The sequence below is a fragment of the Hemicordylus capensis genome, chromosome 4 (genome assembly GCF_027244095.1).
Source record: "Hemicordylus capensis ecotype Gifberg chromosome 4, rHemCap1.1.pri, whole genome shotgun sequence".
Classification (NCBI taxonomy): domain Eukaryota; kingdom Metazoa; phylum Chordata; class Lepidosauria; order Squamata; family Cordylidae; genus Hemicordylus; species Hemicordylus capensis.
In genome coordinates, this window is record NC_069660.1 from 11,701,257 (window position 1) to 11,728,040 (window position 26,784).

General features: G+C 45.1%; 1 protein-coding gene across 4 annotated transcripts in view; it reads right to left on the reverse strand.

The window, feature by feature from the left end:
- Window positions 1-6,156: 6,156 nt before the first annotated feature.
- The window catches only part of BIRC7 (baculoviral IAP repeat containing 7), a 31,224-nt gene continuing 10,596 nt past the window's right edge, over window positions 6,157-26,784 (reverse strand). The window contains exons 1-9 of one of the 4 annotated variants that reach the window (XM_053313470.1): window positions 25,290-25,446; window positions 22,956-23,750; window positions 17,888-17,987; window positions 16,055-16,136; window positions 15,909-15,954; window positions 14,677-14,862; window positions 13,812-13,880; window positions 10,108-10,319; window positions 6,157-6,554 (exon numbers count right to left, since the gene is read on the reverse strand). In XM_053313470.1, coding sequence (XP_053169445.1) covers window positions 10,120-10,319; window positions 13,812-13,880; window positions 14,677-14,862; window positions 15,909-15,954; window positions 16,055-16,136; window positions 17,888-17,987; window positions 22,956-23,610 — 1,338 coding nt within the window. In that variant the 5' untranslated portion in view covers window positions 23,611-23,750; window positions 25,290-25,446 and the 3' untranslated portion in view covers window positions 6,157-6,554; window positions 10,108-10,119. Of the gene's footprint in view, window positions 6,555-10,107; window positions 10,320-13,811; window positions 13,881-14,676; window positions 14,887-15,908; window positions 15,955-16,054; window positions 16,137-17,887; window positions 17,988-22,955; window positions 23,751-25,289; window positions 25,447-26,784 lie in introns of those variants that run through there. The other 3 variants (XM_053313468.1, XM_053313469.1, XM_053313471.1) reach the window with 3 other exon arrangements.

Below are 26,784 nucleotides of genomic sequence, written 5' to 3' on the forward strand. Positions count from 1 at the left end.
TTTACTATTTACTTGAAATTGGGCCATGTGGCCCCATTTGCAGACATGACCATGCCCCTTGCACGTCTGATGTCAGATGTGCAGGGGACATGGCTTGGGTGGGAAGGGGCTGCCAGCATTCTCCCTACGCCACTGACTCTAACTTAGTGAGAGTTTTCCTCCTCCCAAATCATGGGGTGTACTGGGCTAAAGGTTTTGCAAACACAGTGTCTGTTTGGGGGCTGAGCACAGCCCTTCTCTACTGAAACCTGCAAACTAAGAGGGCTCTATTGGCAAGGGAAGTGCCAATACACATTCAAAGCCGGGACAGCGGAAGAGCTGGACAGATGGATCATCTAGCTAATCTCCTTGAACCCAATAACCCAGAGTTCTAGACTAACTGCTCGCTCCTGTGCATGAGGGTTAGTATCCCACTAGGCAGGAGAAACAGAGAAAAGTAAAGATGGCTTTCCAGGACCAAACCTTGAGATTCTCACGATCGGGCAAAAACAGGCTAAGGGAGCCTAGTCGGCTTTTGCCCAATCGTCTGCTGCCAGGGGAGCAGTGCGGCTCTGGGCAGCAAACCTTCCTAATTCCCCCTCCCCTTAGACGAGGTTAGCAGAGCAAGCGCTCCGTAACCCAGTCTATCTGATCATGTATTGCCACGGCATGGCTCCGGGCCGTGGCAACACATGAGGAAAACCCCAGCGGGAGGCTGAAACAAGTCTCCCAGCCCTCGGGGACTCTTCAGTCATCCTGGAACTTCCGGGGGCCACATGGCCCCCACCAGCTCCATGACGAAGGTGGCAGTCATGTGGGCGGCCAGTGCGGCTGCCCAGGGCTGCAATTGTAATCATCTGCGGAGAGAGCAGGCTAAGTCTGCTCTCCCCGCAAACCCTTTTAAGGTGGGTCTCACTGATCATGAGATTCGCCTCTTTGTGTTGCCAATTTTTCAGTCAGGTCCAATTTAAGGAACCAGACGTACTGCTTGAGAATTATCCACCAACTCTGTTAATGATACTGCTCCTGGGGGAATTGGCAAACATCCCCCGACTATTTTTGTGTTTGTGTGGGGAACTAGCAAGTTTAGAGGAAGCAGCTCATTTTCAGAAAAAAATTGTGCAAAGTTCTGGTCACAGAAATGACTGACAGTTTGAGGTTTAAAAATAGAATCAGGTTTATTTAGGGGTACAGGGGTACAGGAAAGAAACCTTGATTAGCAAGAAACATATTATTAATTAACAAAATTAAGAAGGCTAATAAATCAATAAGACTAAATTGAAGCTCATGAAGAGGCATTGTGGCTTGAGATCCGAATTAAATCCACTCAAGACTGACCAGAGAAATTGTCTTAGAGAACAGTTTTGGATTTAACGAGAGCAGAAATATAGGGTAGCCAGAGGCTTCAGATCAGTATACCTAAGTCCATCTAGTGGGGTGTATGGACCCTTGTAGCTCAACCTGCGGAGAAGGTCGAAGGAGAAGGAGAGCTTCTCCTTCTTGGGAAGGAGAGGTGGTCTTGTGGTAGCAAGCATGACTTGTCCCCTTAGCTAAGCAGGGTCCACCCTGGTTGCATATGAATGGGAGACTTGATGTGTGAGCACTGCAAGATATTCCCCTCATGGGATGGATCCACTCTGGGAAGAGCATCTAGGTTCCAAGTTCCCTCCCTGGGGTCCCCAAGATAGGGCTGAGAGAGATTCTTGCCTGCAAGCTTGGAGAAGCCGCTGCCAGTCTGTGAAGACAATACTGAGCTAGATAGACCAATGGTCTGACTCAGTATATGGCAGCTTCCTATGTTCCTATGACCGATGTTGAGGGACCTCTTTCCTCTGGGACAGGCAGGAGCAAGGACCCAAGTGCCACATGAGGGTCCAAGAACCAGGCAAAATCCAAAGAGGGTCTGATATCAGGAGACCGGTATCTGGAGGCAGCCAAACGCACTGCACAGATCAGGCTTGAAAGCAGGGCTGATCTGGACATGACAAGCGGGACGGGCAAGAAAGTCCAGGCAAAGCAAGATTTTGTAGCTAATGCCCAAATGCAAGAACACACCTGGTGAATCCAAGGAAGACACACACAGATTGATTGTGTCTTAGCTAGAAATAGACAGCATCTTGGCCCAAAATGCTGACCACACTTTTCTGATGGAAAGGGTGACAATGGTGATGAACAAAAGAATGCAATATATCCGATCCAAACTTTGCTGGTTGTTCTTCTTCCAGCACAATGAGGTGAACCTGAATGAAAAGAGTGCATCAGAGCTTATCTTGCAGTGAGGATGGATCTTGCGAGTGTCTAGGAATGTTTTAAGAAGCTTGCTTCCTATGCCTCGAGCCAGCCATTAGCACTTGTGTTAAGTGAAGGAGGAGATGTGCCTGTTACCTCTTATCTTATTCCTTCTTGGGAAGGTGATAAGCTTAAACTGTTCTGATGGCCAACATAGGCAGAAGAGCCCTTGGCTAGTTCTTTAGAAGAGTAGTGCTTAAATTCATGTCTACTAGGGCTTCCTCACCTGGATTGGAATTAGGGAAGTGAGCAGAGGGATATCTCCCTGCAGTCTTGGGTTAAACTTGACCTAGAGCCACTTTCCCCAAGCTACATGCGAAATAACATACCCCATGAGAGCTCATGTGAATTGAATGGTGAACTCACAATCGCCTAGGTTCAAAGACACAAAAGTAGAAACTACAAGCCTGTAGCTCCAAATCAGGTGAACCCCTACCCCTGCTTCTCGAAGCCCTATCAGGCTATCTGAGTAACATAACATTTGAGCTCTATTTTGATTATGTGGAAAGCCCATCAGAAATTTTTGTGAATTGCTGACCATCAGTATAGACACTGAGCTAGATGGACCAATGCCACATAAGACAGCTGCAAATATTCTTTCTTAGGGAAAATGTGCTACATAATAACCCTTTCCTATTAATTATTATTATTATTATTTATTTATTTACACAGTCAGACAGGTGTTATTGACTGGTTTGTTTTATCCAGACATCGAGTCCTACCCAAGGACCTGGGATGGCTGAATTTTATTGTCAATGTTGTTGCTGTTGTTAAAGATATCGTCGCAGAATATAGGCTGTTCCCAGTAAAGTTGCTTTTTGTAATTGGTTGATGGTGATTTCCGTGGCCCCTATGGTGTTGAGGTGCTCTTCAAGGTCTTTTAGAACTGCACCCAGGGCACCAATTACCACTGGGATGATTGTTGTTGTTGTTATTTATTCAATTTCTATACCGCCCTTTCAAAAATTGCTCAGGGCAGTTTACACAGAGAAATAATAAATAAGTAAGATGGATCCCTGAACCCAAAGGGCTCACAATCTAAAAATGATATGTGCACTGAAAGGCACATATCTCAACTTTGATAGGACAAGATCACACATTTTCAAGGTGGAATTACAGCTCCAGTTGTCAGAGAAGCCCTGAAATGCTATTAGAAGTTCACAACAATTCTATATTTCCATACATAGTCTGGAAACTACAATTGGTACAGAATGCGGTAGCCAGATTGGTCTCTGGGACAATATGAAGGGACCACATAACACTGATTTTGAAAGAAATGCACTAGCTGCCAATATGCTTTGAGTGAAATACAAAGAGCTGGTTCTTACCTATAAAGTGCTTGATGGCTTAGGTCCAGACTATTTGAGAGAGCACCTTCTTTGCCATAAACCCTGCCACCTGTTGCAATCTTCTGGAGAGGTCCCGTTACGGATGCCACTGGCTCATTTGGTGGTGACCCATAACTGGGCTTTCTCTGTGGCTTCCCTAGGACTTTGGAATATGCTCCCTACTGAAATAAGAGGATCTCCTTCTCTGTTTTGTTTTCAGGAAGAACCTCAAGACACTCCTGTTTTTGCAGGCTTTTAATTAGAATTAATTTAATAATTTTAAAAATGTGTTTTAATAACTATTTTATTCTATTGTTTATTGCCATGTATTGTAATTTGTGAGTTCTAAATATTTTAAATTTTTAAAATATGTACAGTGCATAGAGATGTACATATCAGCCGGTATAGAAATATGATTAATAAATATTAGCCATTTGGTAGTTTTTAATATGTTTTAACTGTTAAACATTTCTTGGTTTGTTTTATTGTTGTAAACCACTTAGAGACTTGGGTAGTGGGTGGTATACCAGTATGTTAAATAAATAATGCATACTATTGCCTTTTTCCTAACTCACTCTGGAGAAAGCCCTACCTAGAGACCACATATTTTAAGTTTGAAAATGATAGTTACTGGGTTAATAGTGCCCTCTACTGGAAAAACAGGAGAACTCCATGGGGCCATGAAACATCCTCCTCCTCCCCTACCCCCCCCCCCCAAAAAAAACCCCTAGTAAGACATCTGTATGTAATCGGTGGTCAAAGCTTTTCTGCTGCAAGCCCCCAGTGTGGGGAAAGAGTACAGGGTATCTTTGCAAGCTCTGCATACAGAGAGATTTTGTACCCTGTTGTCAGATCCCTCTCAATGAAGGCTAAGCGCATGCTTTATTTTATCATGGAATGCTGTTCATGTTCACTTAAACATTTTAAAAAGGGTGCACTATGGAATGAAAGCCAAGCCTGCTCCCAAACCCCTTTGCACCTATAAGATCCTGCAAGATATTGCTCATGGACCTCCAGCCTAAGGTTAGAGAAGAAACTGCAGGAGGCACCTGGGAATGCAGAAGAAGCCCAGATCAGGATAGCACTAGTAGCAAGATGGAGATGCAACTCCAGGTCCTTTTCACTGGCATTGCTGGGAACAGTAGAATGTTACACACTGATGTCTCTGGGCAACACTGATTTCAAGCAAAATAAAGGACATGCTGTATTTGGTTATGAAAGATCTTTTGGGGAGCTACTTTTAATTATATTTAATTTCCCCAGAAACCTCCCGGGTCTACCCCACTGAGGCCCAGCAGCTCCATGGATCTCAGGTCAAGCATCCCTGCCCTAGCTGTTGAGCCCAGGAATGCCTAACTGCATAGCCCTAGCTTGGTTCCTCTCCTTTTTTGTTCTTTCTAGAAGTGTGACAATACTCAAGTAGTAGCTTTGTGTGTGTGGGTGGGGGGACACAACCTGTTAACATCAAGGTGTCTAGGTCTGTGATGCGACACCCTTGGATGTCACTGCAAACTTCAGTTTGCCCATTTTAGAAGGCACATGCTATGCTTGCCACAGTCTCAGACCTTTGCGTTCTTCAGTGACCATTAAGCCCTGTGCCCTCAAACACCTACTCTCAGTTGGCCATCTATCTTTAAACCACCTTCAGCCCTCACCCCCTAGTCCTTTTAATTTATTAATTATTATTATTATCATCATCAACAATTATATCCTGCCTCTTCCTCCAAGGAGCCCAGAGCAGTGTACTACATACTTAGTTTTCCCCTCACAACCTTGCGAAGTAGGTTAGGCTAGGAGAGAAGTGACTGGCCCAGAGTCACTCAGCAAGTATGATGGCTGAATGGGGATTTGAACTCTTGTCTCCCTGGTCCTAGTCCAGCACTCTAACCACTACACCATGCTGGCTCCACTTCAAGCCACTTCAAGGTTCAGGCCCCACATAGGGAAGCATAAATTGAAGAAGAAAGCTCAGTGGGGTAGACCCGGGAGAACATCTGTTTCCTGTGCAGAGTTAGTCCAATTTCACACTGCTCTTTATCCAAGTAGTATTCTGAAGTATTCTTGTGTAGAACAAGTTGTTCTGGAAAGTAATAATCTGCCTACTTTCCTTTCACTACAATCTTAGCTGATGATTTCCATCCTCACAAATTAGCCTACTTCAGCCTTAAATGTTCACAAATCTGCCACCTTGAATTGGGGTGAGTGACATCATGAACTATGCCATTGAGGCACCCAGATGTGTCCTTAAAGCTGTAGCAAATTTGGTTCAAATTGGTACAGGCATTGTGAAGTTGATAGGGACACACACATACACAGGGTGATCTCATAAGCTTACTCCCCTTTGGGAAAATAGGCTAAAAAAGAGGGACAAAGTCTGGTGGGCTCATATGTATACATACACTTTGCTGCTGGTCTACATAAGCAGCTGTCATATGGCTATAGCACACTTCACTTATGGCAGAGAACAAGTACTGAATGAAGCAACCAGGAGTCCAGAATCTATTGTCTGATGCAGCAGATCAAATATTACAAAAGAAGTCTTCAAGAATTTGCCACTCAATCCCAAAGAGATAAAATAGATAGTTTTATTCCAAAATAAGTTAAGAGTCATAAAGGTAGTTTCTTGAAGAAAAGTTACTACATATGTTGGACAGAAGGTTAAGCGAGTAAGAAACTATAAAAGCATTATGAACTATGTTGTGTCATCCTCCTGAAAGTCACTGGTAGTCCTACAGACCAGAAGAAGCTGCAGAGGTTGATTTTCCCCCACCATCTTTTCACACTGTTGAAATGGAAATCCAATAGCTCCAGAGAGAGCTGGAGTTCTGCAAAAGGATTCCTGGAGTTACCCAGACCGTCAGCATGCATTCAAGAACTTCTTCACCGGATGCGTTCTTGGGCAAAGCCTTTGTGGACAGTGATCAAGTCATCAAGAGGAAGAACTGACCCCTGAAGATTCTGAAAGAGCAACACGTTTCATTAGAAATTCCTTCCCTGCCACTCATAATGAATTTTAATCCCCATCTTGCCCATAACTAGGGATGTGCAAACCAGCCTAAAATAGCGCCAGCTCGCACTCAAACTGGTTTGGTTTGAAAGCTCAACTTCGAACTGAACCAGGTCTGGTTCAGTCCAAGGTCAAACCAGGCTGGATTGAAGCCCTACCAACAAATGGAAATCCAGTGAGAATTCCCCTCCAGTGAGAAGCTGGAGGCTTCTCTAACTGTATGAGTAATAAAGTAACATGCAAGTGGTGGCAGATCTCCCAACTCCTGCCAACCTCCAGCTGGCATGGCCTCACAAATGGCCCATGCATGGAGGCAACAAAAATGGCCTGCCGCCTCCACGAAGCGTAGAAGGCCTGAAACAAGCCTGAGAAGGGCTGAACCAGGTTGCTGCCAGCCCAAGAGACTTGAGGGGTGGGGTGGGGGTCAGAGATCTGCCACTGCCCCCACCCCAGTCGCTTGTGGGTACTTTATTGCTTATATATTAGAGAAGCCCCAACTCCTGCTGCCCCTTTACCCATAAATGGGAATCCTCAACAAATTCCCCTTTGTCTGTAGGGCTTTGAGCTGGCCCAAACCAGTGCAAATTCGAACTGAGTAGGTAGGCAGCTCAGAGGGGGCAAAACCGAACTGGGAAAACTGGTTTTGTGCACAACCCTACCCAGGACATAACGGCACTTTGTTTTTCTGACTTTCCTTTCAACACACCCAGCTGCAATTCCAACATTCTTAGATCAAGGAGGCAATTGCTCCACAATATATGCTCTATCTGCTGCTTACATCTAGTAGGTTATTTAGTTTTTATAGTTCTCAGTCTTTAGCTTTTAAAATAACTTTTAGTGTTATTTATTTTTATTTTTATTTTTGCAATTTTAATTATCATTTTAACCGGGGCTTTTAAGTTGTTTAACTTTTTTTACATTGTATCTGTTTTATTAATGTTGTGAACTTTCCCGAACAGTAGAGGACTGGGGAGGGGGGGTGTAAATATTTTAAATAAAAATATGCTCCCACTCCCAATAGCTAGCCTTGCTTGCTGACAAATACAGACAGCCTGAAATCATTTCTCCTCCTCTGGTAGCTGTGTACACAGGCTTGTGTAAGCTGGCCATGTTTTGCATGGTTATTTCCCCAAGCAACACATCATTGTGGCATGAACTGTATGCCCTTAAAAAACAACATCCCACACTAACTCTGCACTGCTTAATAATTCTACGATTATTTATTCAATTTCTATACTGCCCTTCCAAAAATGGCTCAGGGCAGTTTACACAGAGAAACAATAAATAAGATGGATCCCTGTCCCCAAAGGGCTCACCATCTAAAAAGAAACATAAGATAGACACCAGAAACAGTCACTGGAGGTACAGTGTTGGGGGTGGATAGGGCTAGTTACTCTCCACCTGCTAAATACAGAGAATCACCATGTTAAAAAGGTGCCTCTTTGACCAGTTAGCAGGGGCACCTGCTCTGTCAAGCTTGGACTCCCTTGGCCTTGGACAGCATCGTACTTTCTTCTTTTAAAACTTAACTTCTGTAATACGCTCTATGTAGGGCTGCCTTTGGACATAATCCGGAAACTTCAGTTGGTTCAGAATGCGGCAGCCAGGTTGGTCTCTGGGTCATCTCGAAGAGATCACATTAATCCTTTGTTGATGGAGTTACACTGGCTGCCAATAGGTTTCTGGGCAACATACAATGTGTTAGTTATAACTTACAAAGCCCTAAACAGCTTAGGCCCTGGGTATTTAAGAGAGCATCTTCTTCGTTATGAGCCCCACCGCCCATTGAGGTCACTTGAGGAGGTCCGTCTCCAGTTGCCGCCAACTCGTTTGGTGGCTACACAGAGATGGGCCTTCTCGGCTGCTGCCCCAAGATTGTGGAATGCGCTCCCTGCTGAGATACGATCCTCCCCATCTCTGGCAATTTTTAAAAAAATTCTGAAAACCCATCTCTTCAGCCAGGCTTTCTCAGCTTTTTAAAACTTGTTTTTAAATTGTTCTGATTATTTAATTGCTGTTTTACAATGTTTTTAATTGTTAATCATTGTTTTATGCTTTTATAATTTGTTGCAATAACTGATTTTAATGGTGTTTTAATGTAAACCCCCCTGAGCCTTTTGGAAGGGCAGTATAAAATTTTTAATACATACATACATAAAACCACTTCTTTGGGAGAGAAGCTGGTATTGCAGGCACATCTATGTCTATAATTGGATACCTGGCAAAGTTCCTCATCAGGATGATGTGCACATCTGCATCCATCCTGATAAGGATAATTGGATACCTGAACTTTGCCAGGTATCCAGTTATACGCATGGATATGCCTGCTGTACCACCTTCTCTCCCAAAGAAGTGGTTTCAAAAGAGGAAGGTACAATGCTGTCCAAGGCCAAGGGAGTCCAAGCTTGACAGAGCAGGAGCAAGCAGTTTCCAGAGATGACTAGAACTCTTGCCCTGACCACAAACTAGGTCAGGTGGAGGCAACCTTGACTCTACAGTTGCTAGTTCAATAGCAGCTGGAGAGTCAAGGTTTCCCAACATTGAGCTAGATTCATCTGGAAGACAAGCTGCCAACTCCCCTCTCTGATCAGCTCAACAGCTGAGGTTGTGTTAAGAGCTATGTAGATCAATTTCAATGTAGGGCTGAAATTCCACTTTTCCAAAATCCACCTTTCAGTGTCTGGAGACATAGCATCCCACTTGGTTTGTTCCATCTAGGATTAGACTCAAATTCATCTGCTACACTAGCCAAGTTACACACAAACAGTAGAGCCAGGGGGCGGGGGGGGCGAGATCTAGGAGGAGGAGGCTTTCACCCACAAAGAGATGGCCTCTTCTAAAACGATTCATGCTTTTGTAAATATGTTTTTATATATGTGCATCGCATCTCCAACAGAGCTGGGCAAAAAACAAAAGACCACACCACCCTATGAATATTGCCATCCCTAGGACCAAAGGAAGCTGCATTATACAGAGTCAGGCCATTGGTCCATCTAATTCTGCATTGTCCACACTGATTGGTAATGGCTTTCCAAGATTTCATGTAGGAGTCTTCCCTGGAGATTTGGCCATGCTCTACCAGTGAGCTATGGCCCCCAACCCATAAGGCAGGGCTTAAGATGCTGGACTACAACTCCCATTACCCCCATTTACAAGCCACTGTGGCTAGGGATTATGGAAGTTGTGGTCTAAAAACAGCCAGAGGGCCAGAGTTGCACAGCCATGCCCCTAAGGAAATATCTTACAGCTGACAGTGGTCACATAGAGTCAGCCATCCAAATGCAAACCAGGATAAATCTGCTACCACAAGACCAGCTTTTCTCCCATAGCCTTCCCTAGTCAACAGTTTGTTACTTCAGAGGAATACTGGTCAAGTATTCCATGTTCTAGCCTCCCAGAACATGGAATAGTGAGAGCTGTTAAACCATGTGTGAAGGATCAGCAGCTTCCTATGCCATGGGACTGTGTAAATCTTTCTAGATTATACTCTATTGTCCTGCTTACCCATCTTCCAGCTCAGGACAGAAATGCCTTCATACTGTCTCGGATGACCCCTCTACAGATAGGGCAGCGTCTCAGGTTAGGAGCACATTCTGCACACACCACCAAGTGGCCACAAGGGACAAGCACAACAGACACGTCCTTGTCCATGCAGACTTTGCACATGCGCTCATCACGTAGTCGTTGCAGCTCCTCCTCCACAGTCAGGGCAGGTCCTAGGAAGAGGAAGAAGAGAGTTGAGGAGGCAGCCCAAAAGGAGGTGGATTGTTCTGCACGACAACTAGAGAGTTTCATGATGTTGCAGAAGGTTAGGCAATAACCTATAAGGTCTGATAGAGCTTGCAGCTCAGTTGTGGGTTTTAGTTGGATAATTTTAGTTATCCTAGACCCTTGGAAAGGGCCCGATAATTAAAGTACCAAATCCAGTCAATAACATCTGGTAGACTGTGGGGCTTTTCTCAAGATCTGCAAAAATCAGGCTAGGAGAGCCTAGCCCAATTTTTGCAGATCGTAAGAACCACCGGGCTCGGCTGTGAGCCTGGTGGTTCTAGAGCGTGTAACCCACTCGAGAACCCCTGGTCTAAAACCAGGTTTGTGGAGCGAGCGCTCTGCAAACCTGGTTTTCAGGATCATGAGTAGCCACAGTGCAGCTTCGCGCCTCACCTACTCACAAGTAGACCCCCGGAGGAGAGGTGAAAAGCTATCTCCCAGCTCCGGGAGTCACCCCAGTATGCCCTGCGTGCTCATGCAGGGCATACTGGGGCATCCAGAGATCATGCAGCCCCCACTCCCCCCACCAGCTCCATCACGGAGCCGGCAATCGTGTGGGTGGCCGATCCGGCCACCCAGGCTCCCTCCCCACTCACCACCCCAAACCGGGTCTCACGGATCGTGAGACCCGGCTCTGTGTGTAAATAGATAATAATCATCATTTTATATCACCCACAACCTGCATCTCTGGACGGTTTACAGTTAAAATTGTTTAAACATTAAATCAATTAAACAATTAAACTCATTTAAAACCCAACGTTAATATATTAAAACTATTTAATATTTTACAGAAAAATCTGCCAATTATTTAGAATATTTATATAAAGCTTTTCAACAAGAAATGTTCTCAGAGTTGTTTACACAGCAAGGTTACTAAAACTGGCCCCCGTCCTCAAAAGGCCCACTGCCTAAAGCAGGGCTGCTCAGCTTTGGCCCTTCTGCAGTTGGTGACCTACAACTCCCATAATCTCTGGCTATTGGTCACTATGGCTGGGGGTTATGGGAGTTGTAGTCCAAATGCAGCTGGGGGGGGCTAAATTGAGCAAGCCTGATCTAAAGACATTACAGATGGGATTATGATTCAGCTCCTCCCTCATTGTTCTCCTGTGGTGAAATGGGTCATGAAATCCAGTGTCTTGAAACATTGGGAGCTTACCTGTGGCAAGAAGACAGAGTTGTGCCTGCAGTCCCCCCCGCCGCCACCACCACTTTTGATTTTTAATTGTGCACACTTTGCATGCACACACCCTAAACCATGCCCCCTGCATCTTATATCAGTCCCTGCAGAGTTGACCCGGTCTGCAGTTTGTTGGAGCTCCCAGCAAGCCAATGAACCGCTGACTGGGGAAACTCTGCAGTGGCTGAATGGCCCCATTCCCAATATTGGCCAACCCCACTGCATCCAACAGATGCAGGGGGCATGGCAACTGCCTGGGAGAGGTTCTGTTCAGATCCGAATGGAAACATTAATGGATCTGCTCCCATGGATCCGACATTAAGGGGGATTAACCAATTAATGGATCCGACATGGATGCGCTCCCATCCTTTCCAGTCAGCACATGAGAGGATTAGTCCCCTGGGGAAAGACAGAGGCGCCATGTGCTTTGTATCTCCACTGGTCCGCACTCTCATGGGGTAGAGTGCCATCCAACTATAGGGGGCCCTGCTGATGTTGGGCTCCAGATATCTCTGGTTAATGGAACCCATACTCCATCCCCTCCCCTCTCCACTCAACCTTTCTAGATTTCCAAGCAGTCCAGTCTGCCCCAATGTGTCTGAGGGGTTTTGGATGAGTATTGCTGGGAAAGAACCAGGATGGATCCTATGGCCACAGTCAAATGGGCCGGGCTGCGACCAGCATTTCTGGATATGCAGGTAGGCTGCGGTGGGGCATCCTGGAGCAGAGTACCCACAGAGTGGTGTGTACATCTTTTGCATGTTTTATCATCATACAGGGCTCTCGAGCTCATTCCCTGTTTCCCATTAGATGGTTCTGCTCACGGGTTATGGCCAAGACTACATGCTTGCACCCCAGGGGAAGGGGTTAGGCCCCCTTCCTCTACAGACTGGTAGAAAAATAGAAAAGAACCACTGGGGAAAAAATATATAGGGGCTATCCCGTTGATGGTCGACTTTCCTTTGCTGATGTTCATGGTACCACACCAGTCTGGGGTACCTCCAAGCCAGGGGGCCAAGGCAGCATATTTGGCCATATGCTATCATATCCTTATGTACAGAGTTGAGGGCACCCCTGTATACAGCTGGAGGGAGCAGCGCTGTCCACAGGAACCTTAAAAAGACAGACACTGTCCAGGCATCCAGGAAAATCAAGTGCCCTGCTGCCCAACCAGACAGTACATGCAACACCTTTGAAAGGATGCCCTGCTGGGCAGTCACACTAGGTGTGTTATTAACGAAAAGGTTCCTTGCATGTGCACCCCTCCCCTCCCCTGGATGGAAGCTGACAAGACGTTTTGTATGGCAAGTCTAAGAAAAGGTCCTGCATGCTGGGCAACATACCAAGGTGCGCGTGACAGGTTTCTCAAGAAATCCAATCCACACACAGACACTGGATTTGTGGGGCTACATGTTGTCTCTTTCTTTATATGACTGGACAACTGGAAGTTTTCTATGGCCGGGGTTTCTATGGGTTTATGCATGGGGTTGGCACATTGGTATTTCTGCCAAGCAATGTGGCATCCCTCCCCTGGCATGTGTGCCCTTTGTGAGGAAGCCACTGAGTTAATCAGTTTCTGGCTACATTTGTACTCACGAAGGGCACACATGCCAGGGGAATGGTACCACATTGCTTGGCAGAAATACCAATGTGCTGGCCCCATGCATAAACCCACAGATATATTTCTGCTGTCTTGAATTGCTGGAGATCTCTCTTGCTGTGCCCATCTTGTCATCCCATCCTTTCTGTTCAGGTGGACAAGAGGAGCCCATGAGATGCAGGGAAAAGTGGGCTCTCTCTTTAAATGGATTGATGCTTGGGATATTGTGTCCCTATCTCCGGGCAATGGCAGGAAGAGTGTGGGGCAACAGCATGGAGAGGCCGCCAGTGAGAAATGTGGCCAGCATAGAGCAGACCCATTTCAGGGCTGCTCTGAGCTGCCCTCTCTATGGTTTTTGGGAGGAGCCACAGCACAAAACCCAGGTTACGGTGGCATCAGAATTCAGACAAAACAATGGCTCTTTGGAATCTGAGATTTCAGCAGCAGAACTCACTACCAATGGAAGGTTAAAATTCAGGTTTGGGGTCAAACCGACTCATGGTTGGGTGACAAATATGTGGTTCCATGCAGTCGAATGACCACATTCAAACGTCTGGCATGTTTGCCTCCAGTTTAGCACTACATCTGAAGGCAGCGATTATATTTGAATAAAACTTGGAGAAATTAAAGAGTGGCTGCTTTCTTTTTGACTGTCCTTACCTGGGTCACTTGGATGTTCCGTTGCTGCTTCTCTTCTCACTCTACAAGGATCTGATGGTTGGACAGGCCCTGTCCAAAAAGGAAAGAATCAAGATGACTTAAGAAGGGTAGCTCCCTATTCTAAAGGAAGTCTTCATGGAGTCCAAAGAGTTTCTTTGAGTTTCAGCTCCCTGATTAGAGGCAACATCCCCTCTCATGCACACATCCATTTTGGGTTGTTAACACCCAAAATGCATATTTAATGTTTGAAATGATTTTAATTGTAAACCACCCAGAGACGCAAGTTTTGGGCGGTATAGAAATATTTCAAATTAAATAAATAAATATTCATAAGCTTTATGACCACAGCATAAAGGTTGCTTGCCTGTGTGAATGAGCTTTTATTGTTTTAATGCTAGCATACAGCAAAGTTCCTGCTACCGTTCCATGCCACAGATTTCAAAAATCAAACAGCATGTATTATGTGATGCACATTCATGTGGGGAACAAGCCTTAAATTTGATTACTCCAAACAGAGCAAGAGTGAACATGATACATTGCACTCCAGACTGCAGAAGAACAGAAATTTCCCCCCCAAATTACTCCAGCCAATAAGCCAGGACACAGCTGCATTTAGTAGCCATCTACAGTCTTCTGAAGTCACATGTAGACGAGACTGAACAGTGAGTGAGGAAGCCTCTGGTCTGACTCTCACCTCTGCAACAAGTTCATAGGTGATCTTAGGAAGCTGGCTACTCTCTCAGCTGCGTTTAACGCAGGGAAAATAGAGTCACCCACCTTACAGGTGTGGTGATCCTCGCTGTACTGTGCATGAAGTACCTTGAACACCCTAAAGTACTCCCCTCCTAAGGGGAGCAGGTCCTACCTCTTGTATCCTCTGCCTGGCTGCCTTGATCCTGCACTGCCCGAAGCAAATCCAAGACCAGTTCGGATGTAGATGGATAGCTAGCCCCTGTCTGCTGGTATTTGTTCTGCACCAAGCTTGTCACCAGGTTCGGGGAAAAGCCCATCTGGAGAGCACTTTGCACCATGGAGGTCAGGTGTGAGGAACCTAAAGACAAGTTCCCCATACTAGCTGTAAAGACACCATAGGGAAGAGGTGGGAGGTCCTGGTCACAAATGCAGTTTAAAAACCATCCTCCCATTGAGTGACCTTTCCCAAGTACAGAAGAGTAGAATCAGAGCTCTTGCTGATTTCCTCCCTCCTTGACTTGGCTGCCAACCTGGTTTTCCAATGGCCAACCCTGTACTCCAGCTCTATCTGCTATTTGAAAGTTAAAGTTCATCATATGTATTTCCTCTTGTCAGACTTGTGGTCCACTCAAATCCAGCACTGTGTATCTGACTAGCAGCAGCTCTCTCAGAGGTCTCAGAACCTGCTACCCAAAACCCTTTAGCCAACAATGTCATTAGAGAAGGTCCTTCAGCCAACGTATTGACTTTGGGACCTTCTGCATGCAAGCTACTGACCTATCACCCCTCCCCACATGAGCCCCCAGCTACTCATTTTCAAGCCCCAAATCCCATCCTCCACCCACTTCTCAGGAAGAGGCAAGCACACACACACACGCATGCCAGCTACCCAGACCCCCTGCTCCACAAAGGGGCCATGCTGAATAAGGATTAGAACACTACATTAAGATAGCACCATGGCCAGCACAAGTAACCCAGGCAATATTCTTTGGGATGCAAGGACGGCATGACCCTATGGCTGCAGATCCCATGCAACTGTGCAGACAGTCCTAGGGTGCATCCCTTGGGTTGTGTTGAAGAGCTGCCTGGGGCTTCTAAGATATATATATATTTATTTTACATTTTATATCCCGCTCTTCCTCCAAGGAGCCCAGAGCGGTGTACTACATACTTAGGTTTCTCCTCACAACAACCCTATGAAGTTGGTTAGGCTGAGAGAGAAGTGACTGGCCCAGAGTCACCCAGCTAGTATCATGGCTGAATGGGGATTTGAACTCGGGTCTCCCCGGCCCTAGTCCAGCACTCTAACCACTACACCACACTTCTTGACTGGTCCCAAATAGCATCAGCAGCAAGCAACTGGCCAATTACTGAGCAAGAGTTGAAAATTATGCAGACATGTACCTTGGGGGCTTCCAGGACGTTCTTCGGGCTGATACAAGTGGCTTTCCTGAAATTGGCACAAGAAATGCATCATTGATTGGAAACTGTTTTTAGAGCCTTCAAGTCACCCACAGCATATATGTCCACATCCACACAGAGATACTTACTGGAGGCACAGGAGAACTGAAATAATTTTCTTGAATACTGTTTATGAAATCTCTTCCTCTGGACTCCAGCAAGAATTTGCACCTAAGCAAGGTGAGGGAAGCAGGGTGGGGGTCAAGAGAAATAAAGCTATCACATATACTGCAAGGGTCAACCAGCTCCCTTGAAAACTGAATACACTTTGAATATCACAGAGAACCCAAGAAACATTTTGTTCTTAAAACATTAAGCTCCCCCTGATCTTGACACATTTTCTTTGGATCTAGGAGGCAGCCCAGAAGAGCCACAAAATGGGCACTCGACAAGTTACCCAACTTAGTGATGGACATGGGGGGGTAGGAAGCTCAATGGGCTTTTTATCCCCTTTATGAGTGACATGCTTAACAAACACAGGGCTCCCTGGCCTGGGACAAACAGGCTACATTAACTCTACCTCCAAGTATCTTAATCTATGTGTCAAACTTTAATTTCTAGGTACCATAGCTCCCTGGCAGCTGGTATAGTTGACTCCTGAGCTACCCAGTACTGAAAGACTATTGGTTAACTAGATGATACTGGGTTAAGTTAGAGGAAGAAGTTTTATTATGTAGACCAGTGGTCTGCCTACATTAGAGACACAGCTCAGATATATCAAATCATAGAGTAGCAGGTCCATCTTCTAGAGTAACCATGTTCAAGTTCTCATACCGTTCGAACTATTCAGATTCCATGCATGAACTAGATCAGTGGTGACTCAAGACCTCTGTGTGCCTGGGACCACCCACCACCCCCGCACACACCCCTCTTCCCCCACTTTTTAAAGAACAGGGCATCTTTCCAACTTTCTGGAGCCCTAATAGTCTGCTGCCCAAGGCAACTGCCTCACCTCTCCCTGTGGAAGGGCTGCCCTTGATTAATACACATATATACATGTCATTTAGGGCATGACAGACAAGCGTTGTTCTTTCAAGTGCAGTTCATCCATTTTTATATAAAGTGCTTCAAACACGGATTCCCAAATAATTTTACATAGAGAAATAAAAATAAATAAAGATTGATCCCTGTCCCCAAGTGGCCCACAATCTACAAACATCATCATCATCATCATCATCATCATCATCATCACTACATTTATATCCTGCTCTTCCTCCAAGGAGCCCAGAGCGGTGTACTACATACTTGAGTTTCTCTTTCACAACAACCCTGTGAAGTAGGCTAGGCTGAGAGAGAAGTGACTAGCCCAGAGTCACCCAGCTAGTTTCATGGCTGAATGGGGATTTGAACTCGGGTCTCCCCGGTCCTAGTCCAGCACTCTAACCACTACCAGCAATAGCCACTAGAGAGATGCTGTGCTGGGGCTAGTTGCTCTCCCCTGCTCAATAAAGAGAATTGCCACTTTTAAAAGGTGTCTCTTTGCTCAGCATGGGAATCCACCTGAGATACTAGCATAAGGCCAGGATCCAAGACTACTCCTGAACTACATACCTGTTCTTTCCGGGGGAGTGTGAACCCCATCCAGGAGAGGAAAAGCCAGGACAGCCCCACCACACACACTATGCTCTCTATCTAGACTGGGTCCCCACAGCTGCCTTCTCATTCACATACCCCAACTGCAGCATGCTTGCCATAATGTAGCCTTAAGACAAGAGATAGAAGGCTTCCAAGTCAGTGTGTAGTTTGACCCTGAAGTGACACAGTCCAGACCCTCCATGAGAACTAGGTCCTTGTAATGAGCATGTCTAGTTGGATTCATTGGGTAAACCAAGACATCCAACTGGACTGCAAAACTACCAGGGACAGTTGTTACACATTTGTCACCCACCCACTTGCAGAAACCAGTGTGTCGGAATTGTTACCTCGGAAACCATCTCGCATGCTCCACCCAGGGGTCATCTCCAGCTTCCCAGTTTCTCAAAGCTCCATCACAGTAGAAGCACCGCACATAGTCACCCTGGCCTGAAAATACCAGTGTCAGGAAGTGTCAGGTTAGTCAACAGCAATGGCACTGTGCTTCACTTACGACAGAGGATATTGGGATTTTGCCATGGACGTTGTTTCAGTTCTTTGTGTGGGGCATGCTTGACTATGTTTGAATGTGTCTTTGCACTGGCTTGCCACAGTTTGTCTGCTCCTCACCTGCTGACTTAAATTCAAACTGGGAGGTTATCCCTCTCTCTGCATAAGAGACTGTTAGCCTGTTTGTTCTCTTAGCCTATGTTAACTAATAAATATCAAACTCTTGTTTCTCAGTTAAAGTTGGTTCCTGTTCCATTACTTATCTTCTATACTATTACTCCTGTATTGAAAAAGCTACACTGGCTGCCAATATGTTTCTGGGCAAAATACAAGGTGCTAGTTATAACCTATAAAGCCCTAAATAATAAACCCCTGCTAACTTGGCAAAAAGGCACCTTTTAACGTGGTGATTCTCTTTATTTAGCAGGGGGAGAGTAACTGGCCCTATCCACCCCCAGCACAGTACTTCCAGTGACTGTTGCTGGTGTCTGTCTTATGTTTGTTTGTTTTTTTAGATTGTGAGCCCTTTGGGGACAGGGATCCATCTTATTTATTTGTTGTTTCTCTGCATAAACCGCCCTGAGCCATTTTTGGAAGGGTGGTATAGAAACTGAATTATTATTATTATTATTATTATTATTTAATTAATGGCTTGGGCCCTGGGTATTTAAAAGAATGTCTTCATCATGAACCCCACCACCACCTATTGAGATCATTGGGAAAGGTCCCTCTGCAGTTGCCACCAGCTCGTCTGGTGGCTACTTGGGGATGGGCCTTCTCAGTTGCTGCCCAGATGCTTTGGAACATGCTCCCTGCTGAAAGAAGAGCCTCCTCATCTCTGACAATTTTAAAAAAATCTTTAAAGATTCATTTGTTTACCCAGGGTTTTAATTAAATACCATTTTAATAGTTTTAAAATATTGTTTTAAGGTTTTTAATTGTTGTAAGGTTTTGACTTTGTTGTCATTTATTTTAACCAATGTTTTAATTTCTTTCTTGTCATTTATCTGTTTTAACTAATGTTTTAACTTTTCTCTTTTTTGTTGTAAACTGCCCAGAGACATAAGTTTGGGGTGGTATAAAAATGTTTTAAATAAAGTAAATAAATAAGTGATTTCTCTGCAAAAGAGGACGTCTGTAGTTAGCCCAGGGGTTCTCAAACTTGGATTGCCTGGTTTTTTTTGGACTACAGTTCCCATCATCCTCAGCCACAATGGCAAAAGCTATAGGCTGGCGATGATGGAAATTTTAGTCCAACAACACCTGGGGGTCCACATTTGAAGACTGCTAATATACAGTAGTCTGTTAAGCCTGTGGAATCACATTGGTAACATTGGAACATGCCTAGTTTTACCAAAATTGGAGGGGTTTAGAGAGAGAGTCTGAACTTAAACACCCCAGTTTGGATCAGACTTCAGACCCCTTTCAGAAAAATTCAGAGCTTTCCAGAGCTCCAGTTGGCAGCAAGAGGGTGTTTTTTAAAGCCGTGATTATGGCTGGAGGAGAACCCATCTTCTGCCTGCGCCTCTCTCATCTAAAATATTTTTTGTAGTTTTTTAATGCCATTTTCCCACTCACATGAGCAGCCACCAGCCAATTTCATATGATATTGTTACATATGATATTGTACTTCTCCTGCAGCTCTCTGGTGTTGTGTTAGTTTCTTCTGGGTTCACAGTGAGTATCCACAGTTTATTTTAAAATACTTTGTTCAACCCTGAACTCAATCCCGACCCTAAGCCCAACTTTGAGAAGGATCCAAAGGACCCTGAACCAACACTTGGTTCCCTGAACCAAGGGAACCACTTGGACCCTGAACCAACACGCTGACCCCTGCTAATTTGGCAAAGAGGCACCTTTTAATGTGGTGATTCTCTTTATTTAGCAAGGGGAGCGTTACTGGCCCTATCCACCCCCAGCACATGACCTCCAGTGACTGTTGCTGGTGTCTCTCTTATGTTTATTTTTAGATTGATAGCCCTTTGGGGACAGGGTTCCATCTTATTTGTTGCTTATTTCTCCGTTGTAAGCCGCCCTGAGCCATTTTTGGAAGGGTGGCATAGAAATCGAATGAATGAATGAAAATGAACGAACACTTTCAGGGTTGGTTGGGATCAGGTTGGGCCAATCCCAACTTGTGCAATAGCCTACTATCAGTAGCTACATAGCACATTGGAATGTCACCACTTTGATAATCTCCTAGAATTAGGAAAGGGAATCAAATGATCTTTGCTGCGATTTGTGATGCAAGAGGATTGTGCTACAAGAGGTTGCGCCAGTGCAGCAACCAAGCCCATGACCACACTTGTAGCCATCTTGGCCCCTGGCAATCATCTGGGAGCTCATCACAATAAGAGCTACTAAGCAAAGAGTCCAAGGACATCAGCAGGCAGAAAATCCCAGTGCATGAACCAAACCAAGAGCCAACTCATATACTTGCCATAGAGTTTAGTAGCTACTAGAGATGTGAAGGCTGGGAGCACAGGAACATAGGAAGCTGCCATATACTGAGTCAGACTATTGGTCCATCTAGCTCAGTATTGTCTACACAGACTGGCAGTGGCTTCTCCAAGGTTGCAAGCAAGAATCTCTCTCAGCCCTATCTTGGAGATGCTGCCAGGGAGGAAACTTGGAATCTAGATGCTCTTCCCAGAGTGGCTCCATCCCCTAAGGGGAGTATCTTACAATGTTCACATGTAGTTTCCCATTCAAATGCAACCAGGGTAGACCCTGCTTAGCTACAGGGACAAGTCATGCTTGCTACCATAAAACCAGCTCTTCTCTCATTGGTAACTCAGTTCTATACATTGCAGGAAAGTTTTTTCCAGAAAACACTTTTCAGGTTTTCCCCTAGACCTTCAGTAGCTACAACAGGTTGTAGTAGCCACCACAACCAGCAACATCTATTCTGTGAAATGTCCTCCTTGGTGAAGCCAGGCAACCTCCCATCCTATACACATTTCAGCAACATGGTTTTTAAAGGAAAGCTTTCAATATGGGCTGAATTGTTGCCATCTTAATACTGAGCTGCATTTACAATGTTAATTATTAGGCCTGTGCAAATGTTCAGCTCCGACTACCTGAAACCAGGTAATCTGCACAGCCTCCCGGACACTGTACAGAGGCTGTTGCTTCCAAGACCCACTCCTGTGTACTGCTGTGTTTTTGCCAATGGAGCCTCTTAAAGAGAAACTGAGCTCAACTAATGTCTGGGAAGCTGTGCAGCAAGCACTGGGGTGAAGTATTCTTTCTAGCTCTTTGCCCCTAAAGCTTTAGGAGTCATTGCACAGGCCTAATGGGGATAGTTTTTCAAGTAGTGGCTCACATACAGGGAGATGGCTGAGTGGACCTTTTTTGAGAAGCTCAGAAGGCTTCCTGCAGAGGTAGAAACTCTCGAATTCACCCAACCATCTTGCTATATGTGAGGCCGCATGAGTGCATATCTATCTATCTATCTATCTATCTATCTATCTATCAAATTTGTACACCACCCCAAACTTTTGTCTCTGGGTGGTTAACAATAGCATCACACAAGTTAAAAACATTTACAAAAACTTAAAACAATTTAACAATTATAAAATGAACCAGAGATTAACACCTAAAGAAGTTTAGGAAGCTGAGAAAGCTTGGGTGAAAAGATGCGTTTTCAGGTGTTTTTTGAAAATTGCCAGAGATGGGGAGGATCGAATCTCAGCAGGGAGCACATTCCACAATCTCGGGGCAGCAACCAAGAAAGGAATATGCTTTTTATTGTTGGCCACTTTGATTCTTTAAGAGCAGAGGCAGATCTAAGTAATTAAATATTTTTAAACCAATTCTGTTGTGCTGATGAGTCAGTGTGGTAGAAGCTTGTACACACGTGTACATATGCACTCTTTACACACGCCAGTAGGACATCTATGCACAGGGTGTGTTGGCCATAGGAAGCTAGCTTTCATCAAGTTTAGACCACTGGTCCATTTAGCTCAGTATTGTCTACAGGACTTTGGCCCTCCTGTGGATGTTAGCCTACAACTCCCATCAACCCCGATTATTGGCCACTGTAGCTGGGGATGCTGGGAGTTGTAGTCCAAAAACAACTGAAAGGCCAGAGTTGTGCAGCCCTGGCCTACACCAACCGGCAATGACTCTACAAGGTCACACAAAACAGTCTTCTTCCCGCAAGCTCTAAAGATGCCATGGACTGAACCTGAGGCCTTCTGCATGCAAAACAGTGTTCAACCACTGAGCTACATCCCCATCCTATGTTGACAAGAAAGGCAGAATGTTGTGATCTGTATAGGTTATACAAGTGCAAGTCTGATTATTTGCACAACTATTCTGGTTTTGATTATGGAGAGGAGCTATTTGGGCTGTACAAGCATGACCCTCCTGAGGAGCTCCTCACCTGTTTCTGAGATTTCAGCAGAACACTTCTAGTCTCCCATTCAAATGCAACCAGGGCAGACCCTGCTTAGCTAAGGGGACAAGTCATGCTTGCTACCACAAGACCAGCTCTCCTCTCCTATACACCAGTCTTGCCCCATGTGTTGTAATAGAATTGACCAGTACTCTGCACACACAATACATATGCTTACTGCTAAGCCAAGACCCCTCCCCTTATCTTTGGGTTCATGTACACAAACATACGTTTAGCAGACCAGCCCTTAGCATTTGCTGACTGAAGTGTAGAAATCTGTTTTAAAGAATTAAACAAATTAGCAGGAGTCATGAACGATCAACACTGATCAGTCATGATGCTGAGAAGCAGCCTTCATGTTCAGAGACAGTATATCTGAATACCAGATGCTGCAGGAGAGAATTCACATACAGCTTGCAAGATCCCAGAAACATCTAGCTGACTTTTCCTGGAAGCTGGACACTGGGCTAAATGGACCTTGGGTCTGATTCCACTGAGGATATATATACCTGTGTAGAAGAAGCCTGCTCTCGCCAACAGTTCTGGAGACACCCGAGCATAAGATGGCCAGATCTCAAATGTCATCAGGCGGTCATTTTCTCTCTCCATATCCGGATATTCTGCTTGGCCATCTACAGTGGCCTCTTCCACGTCTAAACTTTGCAGCATGCCAAGGAACTGTCCATCGACACAATCCTGGATTTCCCCATCATGGGTCATCTGTCGGTTTCCTACATCCCAGCCCTGGATGAAGGGACACGTCGGGAAGAACCTCTTGTGTTCCTCTAGAGGATCATCCTCGGCAAACCAGTCATACAACGCACCACCACAGCAGAAACACTCCACTCTGTCATCTGGACCAATGAAGAAAAAGCCTGCAGCAGCCAGGTCAGCAGGGAAGACAGGAGCATCCTCAGGCCAACAGTGAAATGTCCTCAGACGCTTCTCCTCTGACTTCATGCTGGGCTTGGAGATATGCAAGCACCTGCTTCTGCTTCCCTCTGCAGAGCTGCTGCCACCCCCAAGTGAGTCCTCATCCCCCATTTCCCAGTTCCTGGAGTGGATACGAGTCAATAGGCTACCAAGCAGCCAGGCTCCGGTTGCAGCAAAATGTTCCCTCACATTAGCAGCCTGCATCCCTTGATCTCTGACTCTGCCTGGCATGTATTCCGGAAAGCTCCAAAATCAAAAGCCAAACAGCCTCCTGAACAGCAAACAAAACAGAGTTCTCGTTTTTCTACTGTCTGCTGATTTTACTATTACGGTTGGATAATTGCTGCCTTTCTGTCCAGTTCTCCTGGTGTCTAGACAGGGAAAGAGAATGATGTTGAAAGTCAGAAGAATCCACATTCCCCCCCCCCCACTCTTATTTAGAGTCCAGCAACCACTAAAGTAAAAACAATTTCCATTAGAATTCCAGTTAGATTAAAGGCATCTATCCCACACTTTTTGTGAATTTTGTTAATGTAAGAACGTCCATTACTTGAGGTGAATGACCTTAAAACAGTGGTACATATGCTGGGGATCTCCAGGCTTGACTACTGTTATGTGCTCTACATGGAGCTGCCTTTTATGTAGTCCGGAAACTGCAATTGGTACAGAATGCAGCAGCCGGATTGGTTGCTAGGACAACACAGAGGGACCACATAACACCAGTTTTAAAAGAACTGCACTGGCTGCTGATATTTATTTATTTATTTATTTATTACATTTATATCCCATTCTTCCTCCAAGGAGCGCAAAGCGGTGTACTACATACTTGAGTTTCTCCTCACAACAACCCTGTGAGGTAGGTTAGGCTGAGAGAGAAGTGACTGGCCCAGAGTCACCCAGCTAGTTTCATGGTTGAATGGGGATCTGAACTCAGGTCTCCCCGGTCCTAGTCCAGCACTCTAACCACTACACCACGCTGGCAGATATCTTTCTGGGTGAAATTCAGTGCTGTTTATTACCTATATAACCCTTAATGGCCTGCGTCCAGGCTATTAAAAGAGTGCCTCCTTCATCATTAACCCTGCCACCTGTTACCATCTTCTGGAGAGGTCAGGTTATAGTTACCACCAGCCCATTGGGTGGCAATCTGGGACTGGGCTTTCTCTGTGGCTTCCCTGGGGCTTTGGAATATGCTCCCTGCTGAAATAAGAGCATCTCATTCTTGGTTTGTTTTCAGGAAGACCCTCAAGACTCTTCTGTTTTCACAGGCTTTTAATTAGAATTTTTAATGATTTTAACAATTTGTTTTAACAACAGTTTTATGCTGTTTTTATTGTCATGTGTTTTAATCCATCTTGACTCTTACATATTTTAAATTTTGTACACCACCTAAGATGTACATATCAGATGGTATAACAGGATAAATAAATAAAGCAAGGAGAAACATTAATGTCAGCTATATTATAATCAGCACACCTTTTGTTTCGTTTCATCTACAGATGCAGGAAATGCAAAGACCAATGTAAATATATCATTTGTAACTGACACCCTTCAACAACATTTGAGAGTTGTGCTTTTAAGGCAATGTTTTTCAGGCAAGCTGTCATTGAACAGAACACTTTATCATAACTTTAGGAGAGTTACTCTTAACAAAAGGGAACTCACTCCAACTCATGCTGCTCAGAATGGGACAAAATACTTCCGCTATGAGCTACATGAGCTCTCTCATAGTTATAACTTGCTTAACAAGTCATTTGTTGGGCAACAGGGTGAGGAGAGAAAGAACTACAGTAAGGTAAAGAGCTCTGTGCCTCAGGCAGACCCAACTCCTGGTTTTTAAGTAAACAATCACTAACTGAAGACACTGAAGGTCCACTCCATCACTTTTATAGCTTCTTTCTAATACTTACCTACAGAAGTAAACCACTGCAAAATAATGTTAAGGACTATACCATGCACCACCATCAATCAGCAAAACAGAAGACAGGCACAGACAATGCTGTTGCCAGGCTGTTTTTAACTTCTTCGCTCAGCACACTCAATTGGCTATCCTGGGTTTGTAATCAGCCATTTAAAGCTGCAAGCAGTTACTAATTTGGCTTTGGGAATCAAGGGCCTGGTGCTTTGTGCTGGATTGCCCTTAAATGAAGCTGCAAGAGGACATATTTGTAACTGGAACCCCACTTCATACTTTTCAGAAACACACAGTAAATGCACTCTCCTGTACTTTAAGACTGCAGTGGACGGGACCCATATTTTGAAGAGGAGTGAGTGCTGTTGTACTCGGTGGGGCTTACGCCTGAAGGAATATACAAAGTAAAACAACCTGGATGGCTTTAAGAGGGATCTGGATAACTTCATGGAGGAGAGGTCTATCAACGACTACTAGTCGGAGGGCTGTGGGCCACCTCCAGCCTCAAAGGCAGGATGCCTCTGAGTACCAGTTACAGGGGAGTAACAGCAAGAGAGAGGGCATGCCCTCAACTCCTGCCTGTGGCTTCCAGCGGCATCTGGTGGGCCACTGTGTGAAATATGATGCTGGACTAGATGGGCCTCCTTGGGCCAGATCCAGCAGGGCTATTCTTATGTTCTTAGCAAGAGGCTGTTAAAGGTACACAAACCCTTTAAGATCTGGACTTGACAACTCAGACTGGTACAGCCAGAGTCTAACTATATCTCCTCAGAAGTGAGCCCAACTGTTTTGGTTTTTTTTTTTTTTAATGAGACGTTCTTTCAAAAATTTATTTATTTATTTATTCAATTTCTATACCCCCCTCCCAAAAATTGCTCAGGGTGGTTTACACAGATAAACAACAAATAAATAAGATGGATCCTTGTCCCCAAAGGGCTCGAAAAAGAAACATAAGATAGACACCAGCAACAGTCACTGGAGATACTGTGCTGGGGGTGGAGAGGGCCAGTTACTCTCCCCCTGCCAAATAAAGAGAATCACCTGGTTAAAAGGTGCCTCGTTGCCAAGTTAACTGGGGTTGGTATAGCAGCAAACATGTTGGTATATCAGCATGAGATTGCTCCACCACACTTAATCTGGACTTTAACCACTGATTAAAGATCCAACAGGGTTGCCAGGTGTGTTTTCTGGTAGGGCTCAAATGCCTTTAAGAGCTCTACTGTAGAAAGAAATCAAACCAATAAAAATTAACATCAGGCCCAAGGCCCATCTAGTCCAGCATCCTGTTTTGCACAGTGGCCCACCAGATGCCGCTGGAAGCCACAGGCAGGAGTTGAGGGCATGCCCTCCCTCCTGCTGTTACTCCCCTGCAACTGGTACTCAGAGGCATCCTGCCTTTGAGGCTGGAGGTGGCCTATAGCCCACTGACTAGTATCGGATGATAGACCTCTCCTCCATGAGGTTATCCAAACCCCTCTTAAAGCCATCCAGGT